General features: G+C 41.8%; 1 protein-coding gene across 1 annotated transcript in view; it reads left to right on the forward strand.

The window, feature by feature from the left end:
- Window positions 1-23,825, forward strand: part of UVSSA (UV stimulated scaffold protein A) — a 1,327,799-nt gene that overhangs the window by 389,140 nt on the left and 914,834 nt on the right. Inside the window, exon 8 of the mRNA XM_044062324.1 lies at window positions 21,792-21,920. Coding sequence (XP_043918259.1) covers window positions 21,792-21,920 — 129 coding nt within the window. The remainder of the gene's footprint in view (window positions 1-21,791; window positions 21,921-23,825) is intronic.

The following is a 23,825-nucleotide window of genomic DNA, read 5'->3' on the forward strand; positions in this document are numbered from 1 at the left end:
GCAGAGTGTGGCAGTCTAGCAGCCTTTTAGGAGCACTGGAAATGTTGGCGAACAGGCCTTAAAACTGTGACTCTTCAGTCCACCTCTGCTGCTAGGGTGAAATCCACTGTTAATATTCCCCCCTCTTCTGTGGAGGAGGGAGGGGGCTCACTGTCTCCAGAAGTGTCCTGTGCAAAACCCTGAGTTTTTTGAAACCTTAGCCTTTTATCACCTTTTTTTCTTCCTGGGAAAAAGTCCTTTGAGAGGTAGAAAAGAGGATGCCGATGGAAAACAGGGTTTTAACATCCTGTTAATTTCTGGTATGCGTGTCTTTAACTTTGGGCCCGAAGGAGGTGGACACATGAAAAGTTGCATTTAAAAAAAGACATGCTGAAGTTCTCTGCAAAATCAGAGACACATCCAGGCATGTTGACATGTAGCATTGCATGTCCCTTCTTCTCTAAATGTGCCATTTGCCACACTGGGCAAAAGGCACATAGTTTTGAAATGGATTGTAAGGTTGCCAGCTGAGAATCTGTCATTTTGCGGGACTCTGCAGTTTGACATCTGAGAAAGACTTGAAGGATTCTATATAGTTCAGGGCACATAAAGCAAATGTTTGGGGGGTGGCAGAAGAGCTCTCCTCCAAGAGCTCTTTCTTTGTGGCTGCCACAACCACAATGGCATCTACTCTGAGCCCCTTGCTCCAGTGAGGTCTGTCCCATGGGTAAACAAAAATCTTGTTGGGCTTGTGGAGTATGGGGTGACCACGTCCTACTCCTTCCATTCCAATTGCGACACTAGATCAGTAAGCTCATCCGCTGGTGGAACCACCCAAGAATTAAGTGGGCCAGCTCCAAAAGCCTCGAGAAATTCTGATTCCTGTTAGTATGGGGCATCGGTGGACTATCCCCTCCTTTGCAAATGCAATTCCAGGATATCCCCAAATGAGATGTCTTCCAGAGGGGACCTTGCAGATCCTTTTCATCAAAAGTGGTATCTTCAGTGTGAAACTCCTTTGGGGAGTCTAAATCCCTGCTTTTACATGAGTGCTTCCTGTGCTCTTCCATGTGTGGGGGGGGGATCCAGGGGAGAATCAGAAGTTTAAGGGGAACTTGTCTTGCAAGCCTTATCAAAGCCCATTGAAGCTGTTGATCCCTAAGGGACCGAATAATGTGGGGGAGGTACAGCGACACCAGAGGGGATTAGGATGGTTTCAGGTGAGGCTGGGATACCTCTTCCCTATGTAATATGAAAGCCCTTTCAGATGCCTCAAAGGCCAAAGCCAAGGCTGGTCCTGAAGGGGTTGTCTTTGTGTCCTAGGATCCCAACAAAAGACCCTCTCAATACAAGGTCTAGCTGAGCTCTAAGGCCGAGCTCTCTAGTACTGATGTACCAAGAAAGTCTCAGATTCTGTCTTGACCCCCCCCCCCCATGTCCCAAGACTGACCTCTCTCCTCTGGGGCCCTATGAAGTCTGACACTGTCACAGTCAAGCTGGTAAGGGACACTGTCAAAATCTGACAACCAGACTACTGGCTCTGACAAAGGAATCCCAAGGGAAATGATCCGGTCCAAAACCACCACATATGAAGATCTGATCATGGAAGGAGAAAATGAGGGAGGGTAAGGGCCTGCTTCTGACCCCTTGGAAACTTTAAGGACCCCCATCTGTATATGGGTCCTCAGGAATTTCCTCATCATCCTGGTGACATTTGCCTTGGATAAACTCCTCAGTGACTGCATGGACCTAAGTGAAGAGGCCAACGAAGGCAACCTGAAAGACCTGTGCAAGGATCTCTGTGATTGCAGAACTGGAGATTGGAGTTGAAGAGGTGATCAGCTCTGGAGAAAACCTCTGTTCCACTATCATAGGTTCATAGGTAGGTACTAGGCTATTGGCTCAAGGGCCTGTGTAAGCCGAGCCAAAAAGGTTCCGTAGCTTACGCCACCCAAGAAAGTTATTTTCTTGTGCCACTGTCTAGTAGAGACACAGAAGTGATTCCCGGGGTGTATTTCCTATTTCCCATCCACTCATCAAGATTTTTCTTGAAGAGTGCTAATGAAGAACTTTGCTTGACATAGATGGGTAGCCTGTTCCAGAGTATGGGAAGTCTCTGGGGCAGGAATCTATCCCTCCAGCATGTCCTGTTTATTGTGGTGACAAGGTTTAGGTCCCTAGAGCATGTAGCTTGGAGGGATTGGGATTTCTTTAGGTGTAGCATGTCCAACAGCTCTGGGTTTGACATAGTTTTATATGTTAGGCAGAGATCACCTCGGAGTAGGCGATATGCTATGGAGTAAAGTTGGAGTTTTTTGAGACGGTCAGTGTAGGGCATTTGTTTGAGGCCAGTAATCCTCTTTGTGAGGTACTTCTGTGGCCTTTCCAGCTGCTGCAGATGCCTTGTGAGGTACATTCCAAAAGGGGCGTTGTGCTCTATAATGGGTCTAATGAGAGTCGAGTAGAGAGGAACAATGACCTCTTTTTTCCTGGATGAGAACCCTTCTATGATGAGGTGTGCCATGTAGAAGGACTTCTTGCTACTGTGGCAATGTGACTATCAAAGGAGAGACTACTGTCCACCTGGGTCCCAAGGTCTCTTATCACACATTCGGTATTAAGTAGATTGCTGCCTATGTAGTAGTTCATGGGTACAGAGTTTTTACCAAAGGGGATGACACTGCACTTTTTGGCATTGAGCTTGAGGCCATGGCTCTGACACCAGGCATCTGTCTCAGCGAGGCCCTTCTGTAGGATATCCACATCATTTGGGGACTTGACTATGGCTCCTAGTTTGCAGTCATCTGCATACTTCGTTAGCCAGAGGCCTTCTTTGTTAGCCTGTATTTCAGAGAAGTAGATAGTAAACAGGAGAGGTCCCAGGGTGGAACCCTGTGGTACTCCACTTGTCACTGCTTTGAGGTCAGATTTGGAGTCTTCAACTTTTACAGTGTGGGTTCTGTCAGTGAGACAGTTGGCAATCCATCTTGTGATGTAGGGATTTATACCTAGTTTAGTGAATTTAGCTATAATTCCAGAATGGGGGATGATGTCGAAAGCCTTGGCGAGGTCAAGATAGGCTGTGTGAACCACCTTACCCTCATCTATGGCTTTGGTGACTGCTTCAAAGAAGTCGATCAGGTTCAGGAGGCATGGTCTGATTTCACAAACCCGAACTGGGTGGGATCCAGAGTTTGGAGGTTACCAATGTCTTTGTTAATGAGTTCCATGATGATACGTTCCATGGCCTTGCAGACCAGGCTCGTCGGGCTAATAGGTCGATAGTTCCCAGGATCAGTGGTGGCTCCCCCTTTGTGGAGTGGGATAACTGTTGCTGTGTGCCATTCAGTGGGCACAAAGCCTGGATCCATCAATTTATTTATTTTTATTTAACATTTGTTTACCGGGAAAGTCTGACTTGGATTGAAGCCAGTTTTCAGCGAAGGCCCGGGGAGAAACGCCGCAGATGCATGTTTTGTAACATAGGAGGAAACCGGAGCACCTGGAGGAAGCCCACATGAATGCAGGGAGGACATGCAGACTCCACACAGAAAGCACTCCAGCCGAGAATCGAACTGGAGAACCTCTTGCTGTGAGGCGACAATGCTACCGCTGCACCATTGCGCTGTAGCAGTTGGTGGATGCGAATCAGCTCCAATGAGAATATTGTGTCCGACGTGTTAGACAGCTTAAGGAATGGACTTGTAGCCCCTGTAGGATCCAGAGACGTTTTCCTCTATTCTTTTTTTTGGGGTTTATCTATTTTTTTTTTCACCATTGCAGTGCAGTGGTGCAGCAGTTAGCATGGTCACCTCACAGCAAAAGGTTCTCCAGTTTGATTCTCGGCTGGGGTTACTTCTTTGCAGAGTCTGCATGTCCTCCTTTTGTTCGTGTGGTTCTCCTCTGGATGCTCTAGTTTTCTCCCACATTCCAAAGACCTGCGTCTCTAGCTTTTCTCCCTGGGCCTGCACTGAATATGGGCTCTGTCCCAGTTGGACTTTTCCCGGTACACAAATGTAAAACAAATAAACTTCTCTCCCTTAGACTTCTCTGTTGTTCTTTTGGAAGATGGAGAAGTGCGAGAGGGAGGAGGTCGATGTAGTTAGAAGGCTTTTAAGTACTAATTTAGACCAGTGGTTCGAAAGGTCCCTTGGCTCAAAAGAAGCACAAGATTTTCAGTCCTCTTAAAGATGGGCTGTCCCCAGACAATAGACGCATTTGGTATTCAGGTCTTGATAGAGAATTTTGTCTCCACAAGTAGATCACTTTTTAAAGCCTGCAGCCTTGTAAGATATGCTTTAAGAAAATTCAGTAAACAACATTAAACTGCAGTCAAGTAAACAAAAGTCAAAGCAAGGGGAGGAGAACAAGAAGAAGGTGGGAATGTGTACAGTAATCCTAACAACTACCCACTAGCAAGACAAAAATGCAGGAACATAGATTAACAAGATAAACCCCAAGAAAAATTCTCTTGTAGTTAGAAAACCCAAAGACTCACTTATCTGAGATAAACTTGACAAAACACAAAAACAATATGCTGAGCCTTGGAGGCCACATAAGGCTGAATCAAGCAGCAGACAAGATCTGGGAAATTGTCAGAGTGGAGGGGGTTTGTGGGTAGGGTGAGGAGCCTGATCCTTGGATCCAGAAGTCTAAAAGTTGCTGGCTTTGGATCCATTTGGATCTATTATATGCAACAGCTAAGACAGATAGAAAAGATAACATCAGATCACCTTTTACTTAGTCCTCACCATGTCAGAAAGGAAAGCCACTGTTTTTTATGGATCATTGTCCTTGGAGTATTGCTGAAAAGTTCAGCAAGTACAGAGATTAGAATTTAATAGTAGACAGAATTCAGATTTTTTTAGGAAGCACATTGAGAAGTAATGTGGCATGAACTCATAACTTTGGGGAATCTATTAAGGATCTGTTAAGGATGAAGTATGTGCGGAAATGAAGCTCTGTAAAACGGAACTGTGAGAGTAGGACAACTGTAAACTATTTAAATATGTGGAGAGGGTAGTTTTTGTCAACCAAGAGTGCACATAGGAAGGCAAGAACTGGAGGGAAAGTAGAAGAAGATGCTAAGGTGCAGGAATAAAAATCATGGAGGTCAGAGCAGCCCTAGAAAAAAGGTGGGCAGAACATGGAGTTGACGAGTTTTTAGCAAAATTATCAGGGGTAAAGTAAGAATGGGTTAGAAAGAGAACTGAAATTTGACAGAAGCAATGGACTGTTGCTTTACCTCGTTACTTAAAATGGAATTAGAAGATAAGGTTCAAGCATAGGACCATAGAATGGCTCTCTACTAAAATGTCAGCACTCTTCACCCTGAATGCTGACATGCCCCCCAAAAAACGTGAAAATACAGAAGAAAGAGTAATCATCAAACACTGCTCTTTTTTAAACTTTTTTTTTTTTTGCATGGATGGGAGAGCAAATCCACCTGCACTCCCAATGGAGGGAGGGGGCAGGTGATGTGACAGCACTTCTTGGCTCAAATATCAGATCCCAGTGAGGCACTTTCACAATCCCTGCCAATTGCATCTTTAGGATCTGAGGTCTATAATGAAGCCCCTTTGGAGTCAGTCATGCCTGCATGAGAGCCCTCATAGAGTTCAGAACAGATGTCATACCTAAGACTCCTGTGGCCAAAGTGCAGTTTTCATTTCAGATGGGACATACAGTATACTCATTATTTTAACCAAAAAGGTTGTTCGAGGCTGAGCATGGACCTTCAGGAATCCTGTCCCCAAACTGTCCTCCAGATCTAAACCTCACTAAAAGACTCAGAAGTATAAGCATAGGGCGTCCACACCCAGATAATTGGCAGATCCTTACCTGTCACCTTTACTTCCCAGAATATTACCCAGCTGTGAAAATCCTTAGTTCAGGGCTTCCTTTAAGTTCTGAAGACCCTGTAACCGTATTTATAGCAATCTTTAGTATCTGGAATCCCCTCTAACAAGAGAAAGAGGGAACCCTCCCTGATGGGGATAACTCCTCAAAGAGCGAGCAGAAGAATTGGACTACTACTCCCAAATATTTTCCTTCCTTGAGTATGGTACAGAAATTGACAACAGTCTCAGTTGGAAATCTTCTTTGTAGGATGAAAGACCATTTCAAATGGGAAGTCAAAGAGGTATCAAGTGCCCAGAATAAGTGATTTGATTTAATGGGTCTGGACGATCCTCAAACTGTGGCATTACCTACAGTACTGGGATCTTCCAAAGGGTACATTCTTAGCAGCCTGCAAGGATCTTAACATCTAGCCCCATGTACCTAACAAGACTTATGGGTTCTACAGGGTCTAGAAGTCCCCAAAGTTCCTTTACAAAAACCTTATGTTGGATCTAGTAGAGGTGTCAGAGGATCTAGAGAAGGGATAATTTCTGGTAGCTATTCCCAATATTCCCTCACTGCTGAGGAAAATAGAAAGCTGGACTGATGTGAGATGAAAGTGTACACAGCTGCCACTATGACCATCAAAGATATTAGTTGTCAGACACATATGATCAAGTTATGAATTGCTTTTATGGACCACATTAAGGACAAGATGGTGGTATCTGAAGGCTAAAACAGTAGACAGTATTCATATTTTATTTTGTGCCAATTCTAAATGCTGGCCAGCTGTAGTGATTTTATGGCATGGCTGCTGTTAGCTCTGTAGAAAGCATCTGAGGGAGGGAACTTTCAAACAGCAGTGAAAACAGGTTTTCTTTTTCCTTTTGTTTAATTCCTGAAGAAGTATATTTTATTGTGTTCTGATTTTTGAACGATGGCCAAGTGTAATGACTTTCTGACTTGCTAGCACTTTTGCAGAAAGCATGTGTCTGTTGGAAGATGCACTTTCCATTCCTTTAAAGTTCTAGTTTAATGTGTGCTGATTTCTGAATGCTACTAGACAAGTGCACTGATACTGTGACCTTGTTGCTTGTACTATGTATTTATTTTATTTTTATTTAGCTTTTGTTTACCAAGTTTTATCCAGCTGGATTTAGTCAAAAAACATTTTTCAGTGGATGCCTGCTTAGAAAAGCTCCAACCTATTACAAGGACAATTTGTTATATACGTGATCAGACATTAAATTACTTCTGTAGAGACATAAGTGGTGTGAAGTTCATACATTAGCAAACACGCTGGCCTAGGTTCCTTTCATTTCATATTTTATTCTGTGCTGACTTTAGAATACTGTAAAAGTCCATTTCCTAGTGGTGCTTCTTACTGAGTTACTGCACTATGTATGTTCTTCAGCAGATTTCTTTCACTATTAACTTTACAACTGTATCCATCCTTTAAGTTCCACTATTAATATAGATAAACCACTGCAATATGACGTAGAGTTTTGGCAACATTCAAGCAGTTTCAGATATTAAATGGGTTGGAAGAGTTAAAAAAAGAAGAAAGGAGGAATGTGAATGAATTTTATGGAAGGAGAATGGGAAATGGAATGGGGATAAGTCAATCCACTAAAGCAATGATAAGAGTTTAGGATTAGCAGATGAGACTGTTACACTGTTGGTGTGTTACCTCAGAAAAGTTCAGTGAAATGTAGAGGAAAAAAAACTGAGTCCTGGGGATATGGAGTGGGGGGGGGGGGGGGGCAGATTTCTGTAATAAAGGGCTGCGAGTGACTGACACAAGTGTGACAAACTGACCAAAGAGTGCAAGCAGATATTCAGAAGATATTCAGGAAAAAAGTGGATGGCTGTCCTTTTTTTGTTGTTTGGGGTGGAGGTTAGTAAAGGAAAAAGAAAGAAGAGGGAAAAGAAAATGGTTGTTTTGGTAAGGAGAAGTGGATCTTAAGTTTGCAGAGGAATTAAGGGGAGAAAGAAAAAGATGCAGATATGAGAAAATAGAAAATGCTGAGCAGGATTATGTTGGTGGATAAATAGTAGGAGTGAAGAAATATAAGTGAGAGGAAAGAGTGGATTAGGTCAGATGAGGAACAGAGGGTGAGGAGAAAGGGTTGGTTAAAGGGTTCTGCCTCCCAGTTTAATGGTCAGGGCTTTCAGTCCTGACCTCTTCTCATAAATTGTGTAGTCACTCCATGCCTACATGGTTTTCCTCTAGGTGCACCAGTTTCCTCTTTCCTGTATGATTCAGGTTTTGGATGAAAAGAAAAACAGAGAGCAGTGAAAAACAGGAGATGATGGCCGATGTGTGGTTTTGTGGGGGCAGAGAAGAAAGTGGATTATGAAAAAGGAAAGGGAAATAGTAGAGAGGAGATTAGGTACTAGGATGACTGTAGAAAAGGTAGGTAATAGAGAAGGAATTGTGGAAGAAAAAGGAATAAGTAGTGGGAATTTAAAAGAGGAGTATGCAGAATACAAGGGGAATTTAGATCAGGAGGAGGAGGAAGGAGAGAGAATAGGTCACTGAAAAATTTAAAGGGGAAGCTGCAGGAAGGAGATGGAAATGATGTTGTGAAAGACATGATTTTTTTGTTTGTATGTATATGGTAAGGTGTCATTCTCTTTGTAAGAGTGTGTATGTGATGATGAAGGCACACTGCTAATCACTACATGTGTGTGTTATAGCCATACATATGTATTTAAAACTTATCTGATGACTCCACTGTTGAGGCATAATTTTCTCTGTTAAAGAGTAGGTGCATTTGCTGTCTAACAACTTATGTAAATTCAAGCATAAACACACGTTTAACAGATATTTTTCAAGGATCCGAAACATGACCATTAGTGAACCCACAAGGGTGACAACAGAAGTCTTCCCTGAAATTAATACATCCTACTCTGTCACACTAAATGTGGCTTGCACACTGCAATACCTACAAGTTTAAATGCTGAAACCCATTTCAAATGGTAATTACAAAAAGAGAACTGGCTTGCCATTAAGAAATATTTAGCACTGTAACTCCACGTCACCAAAATAGTGAAACGTAAACTGATGATGTTAAAAATTTGTTCAGTATTTATTAAAAAAAATGATAAAACCAAACCACATTAATTCGAATTATTGTTTGTTTTTTATAATTTTTTCAGTAAATATCAGACAAATTTTTACCATCGTCGGTTCAGTATGTTTCACTGTTTTGGTGCCATGGAGTTACAGTGCTAAGGATTTCTTATTGGCAAGCCAGTTCTCTTTTGTATTAGTCTATTTGTCTTGGATACTGATCCTAATTTTAAATGGTCACTTGTAATGGCCGCATATTGATAGTGGTTTGAAATAGAAGACTAACAAGCACTTTTTACTCTGAATGATTCTTGCTGCTGAAGAAACTTGAGAGTGTAATTTTGTAATCTTGAGATGACTAACATTCTCAAGCTAACCCGTTTTTAAAAAAGCAGATCCTAAAAAAAAAAAAAATCAGAAACTTAAATAACTGAAGTATTTAACAAAAATGACTAAAGTAAACTAAACTAACTAACGTAAATTTTGTTGCTTATAGATAGAAGTACTCTTAATTTACACATTAGAAGTCACCTGGAATAAAATCAGATCTAAGGAGTTTAAAAATGAAATTAAATAAACAGGTATAAGTCCTTCCTTGGATCACTGTTGCAGTACTCCAAACTATTGGGTTATCTTACCAAATAACCTGGATGTCTGGCTGGGATACCAAAGCCAAAACCTTCCACAGAGCCATACATCTAAATGTGTAGCCTAAGCCTACACAAGCAAGAGCACACGTATGAGCGTGAGAACCTCAGACTATCTCACCACCACTCTGAACACAGGTTTCGCACCCATTAGCCTGTTCTACCTATGGCTGTTGGCATCTTTTGTCTTCACTGGTTCAGATAAGTACCCCATTGGGGAACCTTCCTTGTTTTTGGTGTTTGCATTTCTATTAGTGGTCAGCTAGGAGGGGAAACTGTTCTATCCATGGCTGTTGACATCTTTTGCCTTCACTGGTTCAGATAAGTACCCCATTGGGGAACCTTCCTTTTGTTTGGTGTTTGCAATTCTATTAGTGGTCAGCTAGGAGGGGAAACTGTGATTGTAGTAGGCAGATTCCCTACAAGGATCTCCACTCCCTGTCTTTTCTGCCTAGATGCAGAACATGATTATAAAAATTGCAGTACCTGTCAGTTCTTCAGAGCTAAAAGGTTATGTATGCCTCTTTCATCTCTTAACACTTACTTGGAGGCCCAGCATCTTAAGCTTCTCACCCAAGCTAAAATGGTGAATCCTTCCACTCCTAATGTCCTGTCTGTACCGAAGAAGAAGTTCAAGGGGTATAGGTCTGGTATTATGACTACCCATTTGGACTGAGATGTACCTGCTAAGTTTCAGAACACACTGTATGTTCAACAGTTTCTTTGACTCCCGCTACAACGACCCTACTGGAGGATGGTATGGTGTCTGAGTCACACGTCTGAAATGACTGATCTTGCTGACACTAATGAAAATGGGGGAACCCATCTAACCATTAAAGAAAGGCCAGAGAGTATTTTGCAAACATTGGTAAGAGAAGAAATGCATGGGTCACTTACCGAGGTACAATCATATAGGATCTGCTGCATTGTGTTAAAGTGGATGTCGTGCCAAAAAAGAAAGAAAAAAAAACAGGAAACCAAAAATGTTACCTCTCTTCAAACATCAGAGGGAATGGAGTGGATGAATTTTTCTGAAGGTCTGTTTAAGGCTATCTTGGTGCTCAAACCACCATCTTTTGTCTCCCCTGCTCCTACTGCTAATCCTCACAAGAGACCTGTAGAATCATTCTCAGAGGATGAGGAGGTAGGGTCTGATTCAAATGAACATTCTTCGCTCTAATGTTCCCAGATCCAATCCCAAGCCAGGTAGCCTATGATAATGAGGACTCCTTGTCCCTTGATTCTCCTGTAGAGAAAGCCTCTTTTAGCAAAAACATTTCTAATATGATGAAGCATTTTGAGTGGGAATTCAAACAAATTTCTGATGTGCAGAAGAGGTATTACAACTTGTTAGCGGTAGACATCCCTGCTTCTAAAGCAGTCTATCCTGTCTTGCAGACCTTTCTGGATGCCTTTGCCTCCAAAACATAAGTTGCCTGTTTGTTTTGCTTGTTTATACTCGTTACTGCACTTTTTATTGCCTGCAGCCAACTTTTATACTGTATTTATTTACTGGTTACTAAACTGTACTGTTGTACTGCAATTGCCTGCTTTACTGTGCCTGTTAAATTGAATTTTATTGCTGTTTTCACTATTTACAAACCTTTTTTGTTAGTGTCACTGTTTGTGTTTTTCACTGTTTTTAAGCTGTCTGTTCTGCTTGTTCTGGTCTTCCCACCAAGCAGTGTTTTAAATAACTGATTTGTTAACAGTTTAACACATTCTTTAGAGCCTCCTTGCTGATTTTCTGCAGTTTAAAATTCTGTTGTTTGAAACATTCTGTAGTGTTTCCTGCTAAAACTAGGTAGCTAGTAGCTGTAGTATAGTCCAGATACAGGTTTGCTGCTTCTGGAACTGTTTGTAGTAGTTTGTTTGATCAGAGCAAGTTTTCCAGGCCATCTTGGATTGGAAGGGGCCTATCTGCCCTTTTGTGAGAGAATTGTGCTGATTGGGACCTGTCTGGTAAAGGGAGACCAGTCTAGGGCTTGGAATAAGTATTCCCATTAGTCCTTTTGAATCAAAAAGTTTTTTTTGAAGTTTTTAGCTTTTAATATTTAGGCCCTGCATTTGAGCAGGTTTCTTCTTGTTTGCTGCATTGTGTAGCACTGCGTTGTAGTTGTGCACCAAAGCCAGACAGTTAAATTCAACAAATTTTTCCTAAAACCCAGGGAGAAATATACATCTACTTAGCTCCTCCATGATCGATTCTGAATAGCCACCGCTAGTAACAACAGTTCTCAACCTAGCATTATGGACAGTTGGGCTACCCTTATTTCTCCTGGCCAACCTTGTTGGCTTGAGTCTCTTGAGGCAGTGTAGCAATTGCCTCATGTACTCAGACAACCCTCTACTAATAACGCACTGTAGTACAAAGTGCAGGAGCTGTATTTACACCAAGAATCTAAAATCCATGCTCTCTCTCTCTCTCTCTCACTCAAAACAGTAACACAGAGAAGGTTGTCATCTCACCCACCATTACATATGCTCATAGTACCACTACTCCTACACATACCACTGCTCATACACATAGTATGCCTCTAACACATACATTCACATACATGGAGGTTCTCTTGAAAAATTTACCAAAACATCAGAGACCTCCAAAGCACAAGACTGCTACAACCAACACAGTTCCCACAGCACCCATGACACATAGCAACACCAGTGTCTCACCTATCAAGCCAGTAAGGCATAACACTCAAAAACAAATGTTCTTGTCATTGGAGACTCAGTAGCAATACACATGGATGCCCCACTCACCAGGTTGGACAAGGAGAAAGTCATGGGTCAGTTGCCTGTCCGATGCCAGGATTTGTCAGATCACGCATGCGCTCAGGTCTCAGAGCATAAAGTATCATTATGACTCTGTCATAGTTCATGTTGTTGTGAATGACCTGAAATGTACCTCATTGGACTATAGGAAGAGAGGCATGGTTGAGCTCTTTGAGTATGTGTCCCAGGCAGGTGTGGCCCTAGCGCTGAGCAGCATGCTACCCTCATCTAGAATGATGCCACAGTATTAAAAAAAAATTGATTTCAATAATTGGCGCATTTTTTGGTGTCATTCAAAGGGGATTAAGTTCTTGTCAGCCTGGGAAGCCATGGTTAACAAACCTTGCTGTTTTGTCAGAGACGGTTTGCACCTGCCACCTCTAGGCTTTTGGCTGCTGGCAAAGGCTGTTGTCTTCCCCATAGTGCCTTTTTTAGGAAGGTCTCAAATAACATTACCAACATGAAATTAACCAATCAGAACAAAATAAGGGTCATGCTGATAAATGTTAGGCGCTTAAACCAAAAACTGCACTCCCTGGAAGCACTGTTATCACTAGAAGATATAGATGTCTGTGCAGTCACAGAAACCTTGTTCAAAGCCTCAGAGAGTACCCCGGCCTTGCAAGGTTGCAATGCCTTCCACACCTTTAGACCACAAAATGAATATGTGAAAGCCAAAGGAGGTGATGTTTTAGTTTATATTAGAGATAAAGTCATCTCCCTTTTATTTATACTGGACAACTACATGGAGTTACTCCAAGTCCAGATTACAGTGGATAAGACCTCCATTCAAGTCATAACTAATTATAGATCCCCCCTCTGTGGGTCACGACACCCACGAAGCCTACTTGACCAAACTGGAGACAATCCAAATTTTACCGAATACACTGGTTATGGGGGATTTCAAATAACCCACCATCAACTGGGAAACCTACGCAAGCACAAATGTTCCTTGACTTTGTTAATTCAAATGTTCTGGAACAAGTCTGTACGCCGACAAGAACAAACTTTCTGGATCTGGTCCACACCAACATGCTCAACAGATGCACTGCCACAACTGTTGGACCCTCAGTAGTTAAAGCTGACCACAAATCAGTCACCTTTGAGCTGGCACTATCACCAGAATTCACAAAGGGTGAAATCAGATTAAAATACTTCACCAAGGCAAACTGTACCCTCCCAGATGAAGGTATAAATGCATTCCAAGCCCCACCCCAAGCTTTAAGTGGTAACTACACTGAAGCTTACACTAAAGCCCTGTATAATCACTTTTATAAGTGTATAAACTCGACCATACCAGAAAGAATCAAAACCAGACCCCCAAGTAAAAACAAGCTGCCATGGTGGATTTCTAGCATCAACAAACTTTAAAATAAATGCAAAAAGTTGCTGTCCAGGAAAACAAAGGCAAGGCCCCGACAATGGAAAAACACCCGCCTCAGCAGGCAAATAAGACAACTTGTCAAATCCTCCAAGGGCTCCTTTGAGATAAACTTGGCAAATACAGCCAAGGATAAACCATAAGGCCTTTTACAGCTATGTACATAACCTAAAGGGTAGGACCCAAGCATGTGCAGAACTAGTGTTGCACACACTGACCCTACAGGGTTAGCAAACCTGCTAGCAGATAGATTTGGCAAAAAGTTCCCTCCGTTATCCCCTTCTAACTTAACAACAAACCTTTCTTCAAACTCCTCCCCACCCTACATATCGAAAGATCAGTCCTTGAAGCCTTGTCCAAGGCAAAAAAACACAGCCTCTATGGGACCAGATGACATCCCAGGCTGTCTTGTAAACAAGCTAAGACATGAACTAGGATCAGCACTAAGTACCCTTTTCAATCATAGCATAACCACAGGCTTTATTCCTGTGGAATGTAACAGTTATTCCACTCCACAAAGGTATCCTAGCAACAGACCCAGGGAATAATTGCAGGCCCATAAGCCTGACTAGCCTCATCTGTTAGGCCATGGAATGTATCATTACAGATCTCATAAATAAAGACATAGGTGACATCCCAACCCTGGATCCCACGCAATTCGGCTTTGTGAAATGCAGATTCTTGCCTGTTAAATATGGTGAATTTCTTTGAAAATGTGACCAAGGCCATTGACTAGGGCAGATCTGTGCACACAGCATACCTCGACCTGGCAAAGGCTTTTGACACAATCTCACACTCATGCATTACCGATAAACCTAGCAAACTGAATGTAAACCCCTTCATTGTAAGATGAGTTGCCAGCTGGCTCACAAACTGGATATACACCATCAGAGTGAGTGACTCCACAGCAACTAGCAGACCTGTTACCACTGGGGTGCCACAGTGGTCAGTGCTGGGCCCCTTACTGTTTGGTATATACTTATCAGAAGTTCAGGTCAAAACTAAGGGGTTGTTGCTGACCAAGTTTGCAAATGACTGCAAACTAGGTGCAATCACTGAATCCCCAAATGATGTCAGTATACTCCAAGAGGGCCTCACACAGACCATTGACTAGTGTATTAGTCATGGTCTGAAACGGAATGCAAAGAAATTCATCATCATTCCCTTCAGTACAAACAATGTCCCCTCACAATATCAAATCAGCAGCAATACCCTTAGTACCCATGAAATGAACCTGGAATCACAAGTTGACCACAATCTTAACTTCGACCATCAAGTGTCTACTGTAGTAAGGAGAGCTTTCTACATAACACACTTGATTAGTATAGGCATTGCCTTAAGAGAAAAAGAAATTATAACCCTCCTATACTCGGCACTTATCTGGCCCATAATTTAATGTAATGCCTCGTTTGGCATGTACTGTACTAAACACCTGCAGCAATTAGAAAGACCTCAGAGGCTTCTAACAAAGAAGATCAAGGGGCTCCAGCATGTGCCTTACGCAGACCTACTAAAATCCCTGTCACTATACTCCGTATCATGTAGACTTCTTAGGGGAGACTTGTGCTTGGCCTTTAGAGCAATCCAAGATCCAAGCTTAATGAACTTGCTTCATATCCGTATATGAAAAGGGACTAGGGCTTACCCATTCCAGGGACCTAAATATGACCTGCGACTTAAATCTGTCCCTCCAGTATGTCCTATTTATCTTCCAGCGACTGCTGCATCTTTGGAACAGGCTACCGATTCATGTGAAACAGAGCATCTCTCTGACACTGTTCAAGAGTAACCTGGACGAGTGGATGGGGCACTGTAAATTCTTACCGGCGATAGAGCCCACAACCCTCCTGGACATGGCAGTCATTACTAAATGCTGTTTTGGGTATTGGCTAGTATGCCTGTGGTATTACATTGGGATGAAACCGCTAGGCTTAAAATGACCTCCGGGTCTTTAGACTAGTAATCTCCTATGATCTTATGAGACAGTCACCAAAGCCCTAGACGAGGGCAAATTTGTGCATTCAGCCTACCTAGACTTAGCCAAGGACTTTGCCACACACTCCCCCTCGCAGGCATCATTGATAAACTCACCCAGCTGGGTGTCAACCCATGTATTGTCAGGTGGGTTGCAAACTGGCTCATTGATGGAACTCACACGGTCAAAATAGGGGACTCAGCAGACCCATAACCAGTGGTGTTCCACAGGGATCGGTTTTGGGACCCCTGCTGTTTGGAATCTGCTTCTCCGAAGTACATGCTAAAACTAAAGGACTGTGGCTGATAAAGTTTGTTGATGACTGCAAATTGGGGGGCAATTATTGAAACTCCTAAAGATGTCAACATCCTACAAGAAGATGTTTGAACAGACTAATGACTGGTGCCAAAGTCATGGTCTTAGTGCAGCAAAATACATTATCATCCCCTTTGGCAAGGGTGATGTTCCTGCCAAATACCACATCAATAGCAGTACCCTAAGCACACAGTCAGTGGTGAGAAATCTGGGCACACAGGTCGACAGCAAACTTGACTTCGATCACTGCATCTCCACAGTGGTAAGAAGGGCATTTTATATTGCTCATCTCATGAGTAGGGGCAATACCTCCAGAAAAAGAGGTTATAACCCCCCCCTGTACACTTCCCTCATTAGGCCAGTAATAGAGTACAATGCTCATTTTGGTATGTTCCTTTCCAAACGCCTGCAGCAATTGGAGAGACCACAAAGGTTCCTTATAAAAGAAAATTCAGAGTCTTCAAGATCTGTCCTATGCAGACAGACTGAAATCATTGTCACTTTATTCTGTGTCATATAGACTGCTCAGAGTCGACCTGTGCCTTGCATGTAGAGCAACCTCTGACCTAGCTTTAATGGAAGTGCTGCACATTCTCAAGTCCGATGGCACACGGGTCACTCGCTCAGTGGACCTTAACCTGGTATGTGACATCAACAGAACTTGCTGGAGAGACAGATTTGTCTCACAGAGGTTGCCCCTCAAGCTTCCTGTTCAAGTTAAACAAACCCCTTGGTGCTATGTAAGCGTAATTTGGATGATTGAATGGGTAACCACAAATTCACCCTAGGGGTACCACCTATGTCCCTCTTGGACAGTGGCAGTAGGTGCTGATTTTAGTGTCTGCTTGAACTGGATGCCTTGCGAGCACGGGTTGAACTTGGCTAGGTTTGTAAGGGTCCTGGGGTCGTTAGCCTCGTAACCTCTTATGATCTCCTTCTACTATTTATTTATTTTATTTATTTTATTTTACATTTGTTAACCGGGCTGGTCTAGCTGGATACATATCCGTTTTCAGTAGAGGCCCGAGGAGAAAAGCTCCAATACACAATAGAAGTACATAATTAAATTGCAAGATTCAAAGTATTGTTACAACAAGAGAATATAGCTTACATATGCAGGAATGAAAATTTACATAGATGTTATATAAGACAAAAGGACAGACAGGAAATTATACACAAAACATTGATTTCGTTACAGATACTGGAAAATAGACTGAAATCAGAGATTTTCCTTATTACTAAAAGGAAAGAGAAATTTTAGAGATCTGCAATTAGGGAAATGGGCTAGGGAAGTGGAACTAGAAGTTATGAGATATGTAGTTAGTCAGGTTCACGACATGGGCATGTCCATTGTGTGGAGAGATACTCCTGTCTCTCAGCCCCAACTGTCTAAAAGGCCTGATATTCATCTATAGATCTGTTTATTTGTTTTTGTATTTATTTATTTATATTTGTTTACCGCGGTAGTGCACTTATTAATATTGACCAATTTCAGGCTCAACTTTGGTGAAATACAAAATATTTCGCAAACAGAAAAATACAGAAATGTTAGGAGTAACAGAGTAGTTCAAACTAATTACATAGAAATAACTACAAAGTGCCTCAATATTCAAAGCTTCTGTATAAAATCCATTTGGCAGAACCCTCTGTTTTTTTTTCTATTTCTACATACAGGCCTTCCAAACTCCTACCTTGCTGCTAATGCCCTCCCTTCTGATAATGATAGCAGGGCAGTAGACAGACTTGGAAAAATGGTATACAGGTCTTCCATGCTGGCTTTCAGAGCTGTGACTTATCAGACCCAAATGATAAAATATTTGCTGTTTGTTTTGGATAAGTGCCAGGTAGTAAGCAACAGGCCACGTCTATGGCGTGGCTTAGGTATCACAGGTGGCCAGATATAGCATCAGGTGCAACTGTGATGCAGTGGAAGTCTCTTCCAGAGCAGCTGGTACTGGATTTGTCATCAGAAGGAATGCATGGCTTCATTCACAGTCCTTGTAAGAGGACATCAAAGCCAAGCTACTAGACTCTCCTCTGAATAGGAATCTTTCATTTAGTTCTGAAGTGGCTAACATGTTTAAAACCTTCTTAAGTGCAAGGAAAGATTATGAAGGATTACAGACAAAGTTTCTTCACTTTCTGTACCCATATACCAGAGAAGCTACTCAGCAAAACCCACCGCTTTTTCTCAGAGAGTCAGACCTCCAAACAAGGCCAAGAAAATGCCTAGAAAGAGATTTCAAGATCAACCAGATGGGGCTTACAAGTCTGTGAGGCCTTCCTACCCAGACCAATCAGCCTGGCTACTTACTACCTTCTCCTGTTCCCCTCAGTCCATCCCTCCCCCTGTCAAAAAGATAACTAATCTCTTGCAAATTGGCAGCGTTATAACTACGGACAAATGAGTCATTTCCATTATTCATCAGGGTTACAGGATGGCCCAGATGGAAATTCCTACTTACAATGGCATACCTCCACCCCATCCCAGTCAAGTAAACCTCCTCCCTCCTCTCATTCAAGTCCTACTTAACTATAGTACAATAGAGCCTGTTCCACAACAGCACATGGGAAGTAAGTTTTAGTTCAGCCTATTTCTAGTACCAAGATAAGGAGCATGGAGACCGGTACTGAATATGATTTTCCGAAATATCTTTCTCAAGCTCTCCTAGTTCATGATGTCGTCATTCAAAATCTTCTACCCTTTATTCTTCTACTTCTTCTTCAGGCTTTCCAGGTCTCCTTGGATCTTAGGGATGCTTACCTCCACATTCCACTTCATCCTTCCTTCAAGAAATTTCTGAGATTTTCAGCTTGTTCATCACTCTTTTAGTTCTCTGCTTTACCCTTTGAGAATACTCTGGGGCTGTAGATAAACCAAAGTGTCTGTCACCCATCATAGCTTTTTTCAGAACTCGGGGAATTCAAACATTTTCATGTTAGAAATGCTACATCTAAAGAAATCCCAGTCCCTCCGCACCACACGCTCCAGAGATCTCAACCTCATTACCACAATCTACAGAACATGCTGGAGGGACAGGTTCATAACCTAGAGACTGCCCATGCTATGGAATAAACCTCCTATACATGTCAAGCAGAGCACCTCACTGGCCCTCTTCAAGAGAAATCTTGATGAGTGGATGGGGAATAGAAAATTCACCCCAGGGATCACTCCAGTGACTTTACTCAACAGAGGCACTGGGAACTAAGGTCAGGTGGCACAATGCCAGGGTAATCCCATAGGCTAGGCTTGTAAAGGCTCCAGGGCCATTAGCCTAGTACACACCTATGAACCTATGTCTAGATGACCTGTTAATACAGGCATCTTCTCCGTAGACCCTTCTTCTCCATCTCTGTTTTATTATTTCTGTCCTTCAGAATCTGGGGTTCGTGATTATCTAAAAAGCAGTCCATGCCACAAGGTACCCCACAGAGTGGACTTGCTCACACAACACAAAGCCTCACTTCTTCACTCCAACCTATTATCCCTCAGTTTGATAGTAAAGGTGGTAGGATTCTGATCCTTTTCAGACACCTGTTTTCTGGCAAGGAACCCTACTTTATTTTATTTATTTTATTTGCATTTGTTTATTGGGAGGTCCACTGGGCCAAAAGTGAGCACTTTTTCAGTGGAGGCCCGGGGAGAAAAGCTCCAAATCTAAAACGTAGACATTATACAAATAGTAAAAGGCAATACAATAAACTAGACAGTATACAGTAAATTAAACAGTTACAATAATCTAGACAGTATACAGTAAATTAAACAGTGTTCAGGTTCTAAAATACAAGGTCAGATTACAAATAAAATGTTAAGTATGCCAGATATAACATGCATATGAGTCCAGTGACAGATTATGTAGTGTATATGTGTGAATGTTGCAGTAGTTGCTGGGTAGAGAAGAAGTGAATGTTGTAACAGTTGAATAGACTGAGAGTAATGTAGAAGTATTTGGCCTCTAGTGCATTAATACCAAGATTAAATTGCATGTATAGATAGCTTCATACTAATGTATAGATTGCTTATTAGTGTCCCTATTTCTCATAATATGATATAAGTTAACAGCACAGAGAATATACAACTGATGTGGGTCATCTGTGAGATGGAAAGGAGGAGGGGATGAGCTGGAGAAATGGGCAGACTAGGTAATATTTGGTTTTATATGGTCACTCCTAGTACATGTACATAGCCAGTGGGAGGTTAGGTGTTGTCTCAAGTATGTCTTCAAGTGTTCTGGATTGCAAGTAGTCCTGACTGATTACTACTACTAATAGAAAATCTCGCATATCTGAATGGAAAACATTTTCTATCCGATATCTGGCTAAAGAACAGGACTATGCAATAGAGTCCATGCTATCCATACTATCATTTCTTATTTCTCTGAGCTGCTTAAAGCAGGTCTTGCCTACTGTTCACTCAAGGCACACCTATCAGCTATTTCTGCATAATTAACCTGTAGACCCCCCCCCCTTTTTTCCAGGCTAAAGATGAAAATGTTGAAGGCATCCTCCATTTGAAACCTCCTAGGAAAGCTATTCTGTTATTGAAAAACCCACTCTGCCTCCCTTCTGCTTCTCTCAAATTTTGTACTTAAAAAACAATACTTCTGTTAGCCCTTACTTCAGCAAAAAAGGTCTCTGAGCTCCTACTCTGATGGCAATATCTTTCTTCCTTATTTTTCATAAGGGCAGAGTGTCTCTGAGGGTCAACCCCTTCTTTATGTCTGACGTTGTCAGTGAGCTCTCCATCAGTCAGGCCATCAAACTCCCTTCTTTTTTTCCCTAACCCTCAAAGTAGGGGAGAGAGAATACTCTATTCCCTGGATATACACAGGCAGCTCAGACTTTACTTGGACAAAACAAAATCCATCCACAAGACTGAGCAGCTGTCTATTTCCTTTCAAGAAGCCAAGCCGGGAACCCAGTTTCTAAACAAACTATTTCTTACTGGATTTCCAAGTCCATTTCTTTCTATTACACTCACCATGGCAAATTGCTACCTTCCACAGTAAAAACACACTCAGCTGAAGCAGTGGCCTCTATTGGAGTCTTGTACAAAAGTGTCTACTTGAGCCATTCTGCAAACAGCAGCTTGGTCATCTGAACATACCTTTACCAAGCATTACATGGCTGAAGCTTTCTCTAGGTCGAGAACCTCCTTTACCATGTCACTTCTCTCTGGATTAATTGACAGTTCTCCTATGACTGATCCATCCACCCTTGACACTCGCTGAGCTTTGGGAATTATGCTGTTTGGAATTCTGCAGCAATGGTCTAATGGAACTTAACATAGCAGTAGATGTTCTACTAATCACTTTTGCAGTATTGCTTCCCACCTTACCATTCCCCTTATTTGTCTTTATCCAGATTTTGCCATACTTCTCATGAACTGGGGGGGAGCCATGTTCTGCCTTCTCACCTCTTGGCTGACCTTTCCTTTGTTGGTATCCTCCCGTGTTTCTTGGCTTCCCAGCTTTGAGATAGTCTGAGGTATTCATGCACATATGTCTACTTATGTTCTTTTGTGCCCATGGACTTGGGTCATACATCAGACTTACGACTGTATGGGAGGTTTTGGCTTTGGTACTCTGGCCATACATTCAGGTTATTTGATGTGATAACCCAACAGTATGAAAAACTGCAACAGTCATCAGTAGGACATCTGCTATTATGGTAAGTTCTTATGCAACTGTACTTTTTTATGATTTTCAGACAGGAGTTCGCTTTTAATTATCGGAGGTCGTTTACATTTGAATCTGTAAGTGCTGATACATTCCTTAAATTAGCTTATTACATTTGCTGTTGTAGGTTTTTACCAAAGCTGGTAAAAATGATGATCGACTAAAGCAAGCTATTGACCTGAAGAAAGCAATTCACACAGCAATGAAAAAGCATGAAGAAATGAATATCGAATACAAGAAGAGGGAAAGGAAAGTAGTAAGTACAAACCAAATGTAGATATTCATGTAACGAAACAGAGGGTTGCCTGGGGGTAAGCGGATACATCACAGACTTTGTACTGTATATGCACTTTTTACACACTTGTTGCTATATTGCACTGTGCAGAAGGAGTTGACCACAGGTTACCTCATGGGGAAGGTATATATGTATTTCGCCAAGGGGTGGGGGGGTTGGCGTAATGGTTAAGGTGCTTACCTTAGAAACACAAGGTGCAGGGTTTGATTCTGACATGGGGTAATTGGCTAGGCTTAAAATGGCCCATAAGGGTAGTTAGCCTAGTACTAACCTATGAACCTATGTACGTAAGTGATATAATACGTCAACTGTTTGTAATTCCAAGATACTTTAGAACAGGTCTGTGAACAGAAAGATTGAATGTACAAAAATGTGGACTTAAATGTACTTTGCCTAAGATCACTATACCTCAGTTCCCTTTCCAGCAGTATGGTGATCTCAGAGTTGATGTGTGTAAAGAATGAGGGGGGTACCAGAAGGTCTTCCTTTATGTAAAAAAAAAAAAAAACTAAAACTAAAGGAGACCAGAGTTTGTTGACATTTGCTGTTCTCCTGTATTTTTAAAGGTTTGATTTCTGGAATTCTCAGTTAATGAGCCTTCAAAACACAGTAGGGAGCCAATATAGTGTGTGTGTGTGTGTGTGTGTGTGTGTGTGTGTGTGTGTGTGTGTGTGCCAGATATCTAACACATAGTTGGGAGCAAAGTAAGACACAAGACGACTGTGTGTGTGTATGTGTCATATGTTCAATGCAAAATGTATCACACTGTTTTTAATTATTTTATAAAGACAAAAGTTCTGCTCATAGTTACTTAACAAAAAAATTTCTAATTTGCAATAAAATAGTCCTTCATCCTGAATGAGGATGACGGCATTGTACAAGAAAGACCTGAATGAAAAAAAGATCAGTATTTACATATGTATATGTGTATATTACATGTGTTTGGAAAGAGGATACAAGAGTTCACGTAAAAATGCTTGATTCAAATGCAAATACACTTGATTTTAAATAGTTCAGAAATATATTTCAGTTTCCACTGCCTGCAAACCATCATCCTTCCCATGACATGACAGGCCCATTCGGTATTAATATATATATATATATATATATATATATATATATATATTTTTATATATATTTTTATTCTTCCCACTGCTTACCAACCATCAGTATTCCAGTGAGTGACCCGTTAGGCCCATTCTTCCCTCTTAGTGTGAGAGATGACCATATGAGGCTGTCATCCAGGCATCCTTTAGGGTCTTTTAAGTAAATACTAAACTTCTGATCCCTATGCCAGATGACAGGTGTGGCCTGCAGTGCTGGGCTTGCACCCATACATGCTTCCATGCATATCAAACACAGACTACAGTGTGCAGTTCCTGATGTCCACATGCCTATCCCAGCCCAGTTGCTGCTGGAATGCTTTTAGTACCGATGTCAGTACAGCAATGGGATTAGCTGCCTTCTAACTACCCCCACATCAGGGAAGACCAGGTTGGTGTTAGCCAGGCACTTCCCTCCTCCCTTATTGCCTCCTTCAGTGGTAGGGTCACTAATACCTCCTAAGCATTCTAGGTTGCAATCAGGGGTTATTTCTCTGTTATAGAACTGATGCCATGCTTCATTATTTTCAGTATGCCTCTATCCAGTAATCTTATAACCAAATTTCATCAGTATTTATGATGTAGTATGTATTGTTTAATCCTCCTGTTAGAAAATTCCATGTCTGTCATCCCCAGTGTCTCGGTCAATTCCCCTGGTATTCATCCCACCTGTCAGAAAAAGAGCAGTAAAAGTAGAAATCCTAAATCTCAAAAAACAAAAAATCAAAACAGAAAGCATTTGGATACTACTACAGGTCCTTAC

The sequence above is a fragment of the Protopterus annectens genome, chromosome 2.part1 (assembly GCF_019279795.1).
Source record: "Protopterus annectens isolate FY-2018-M chromosome 2.part1, PAN1.0, whole genome shotgun sequence".
NCBI lineage: Eukaryota > Metazoa > Chordata > Ceratodontiformes > Protopteridae > Protopterus > Protopterus annectens.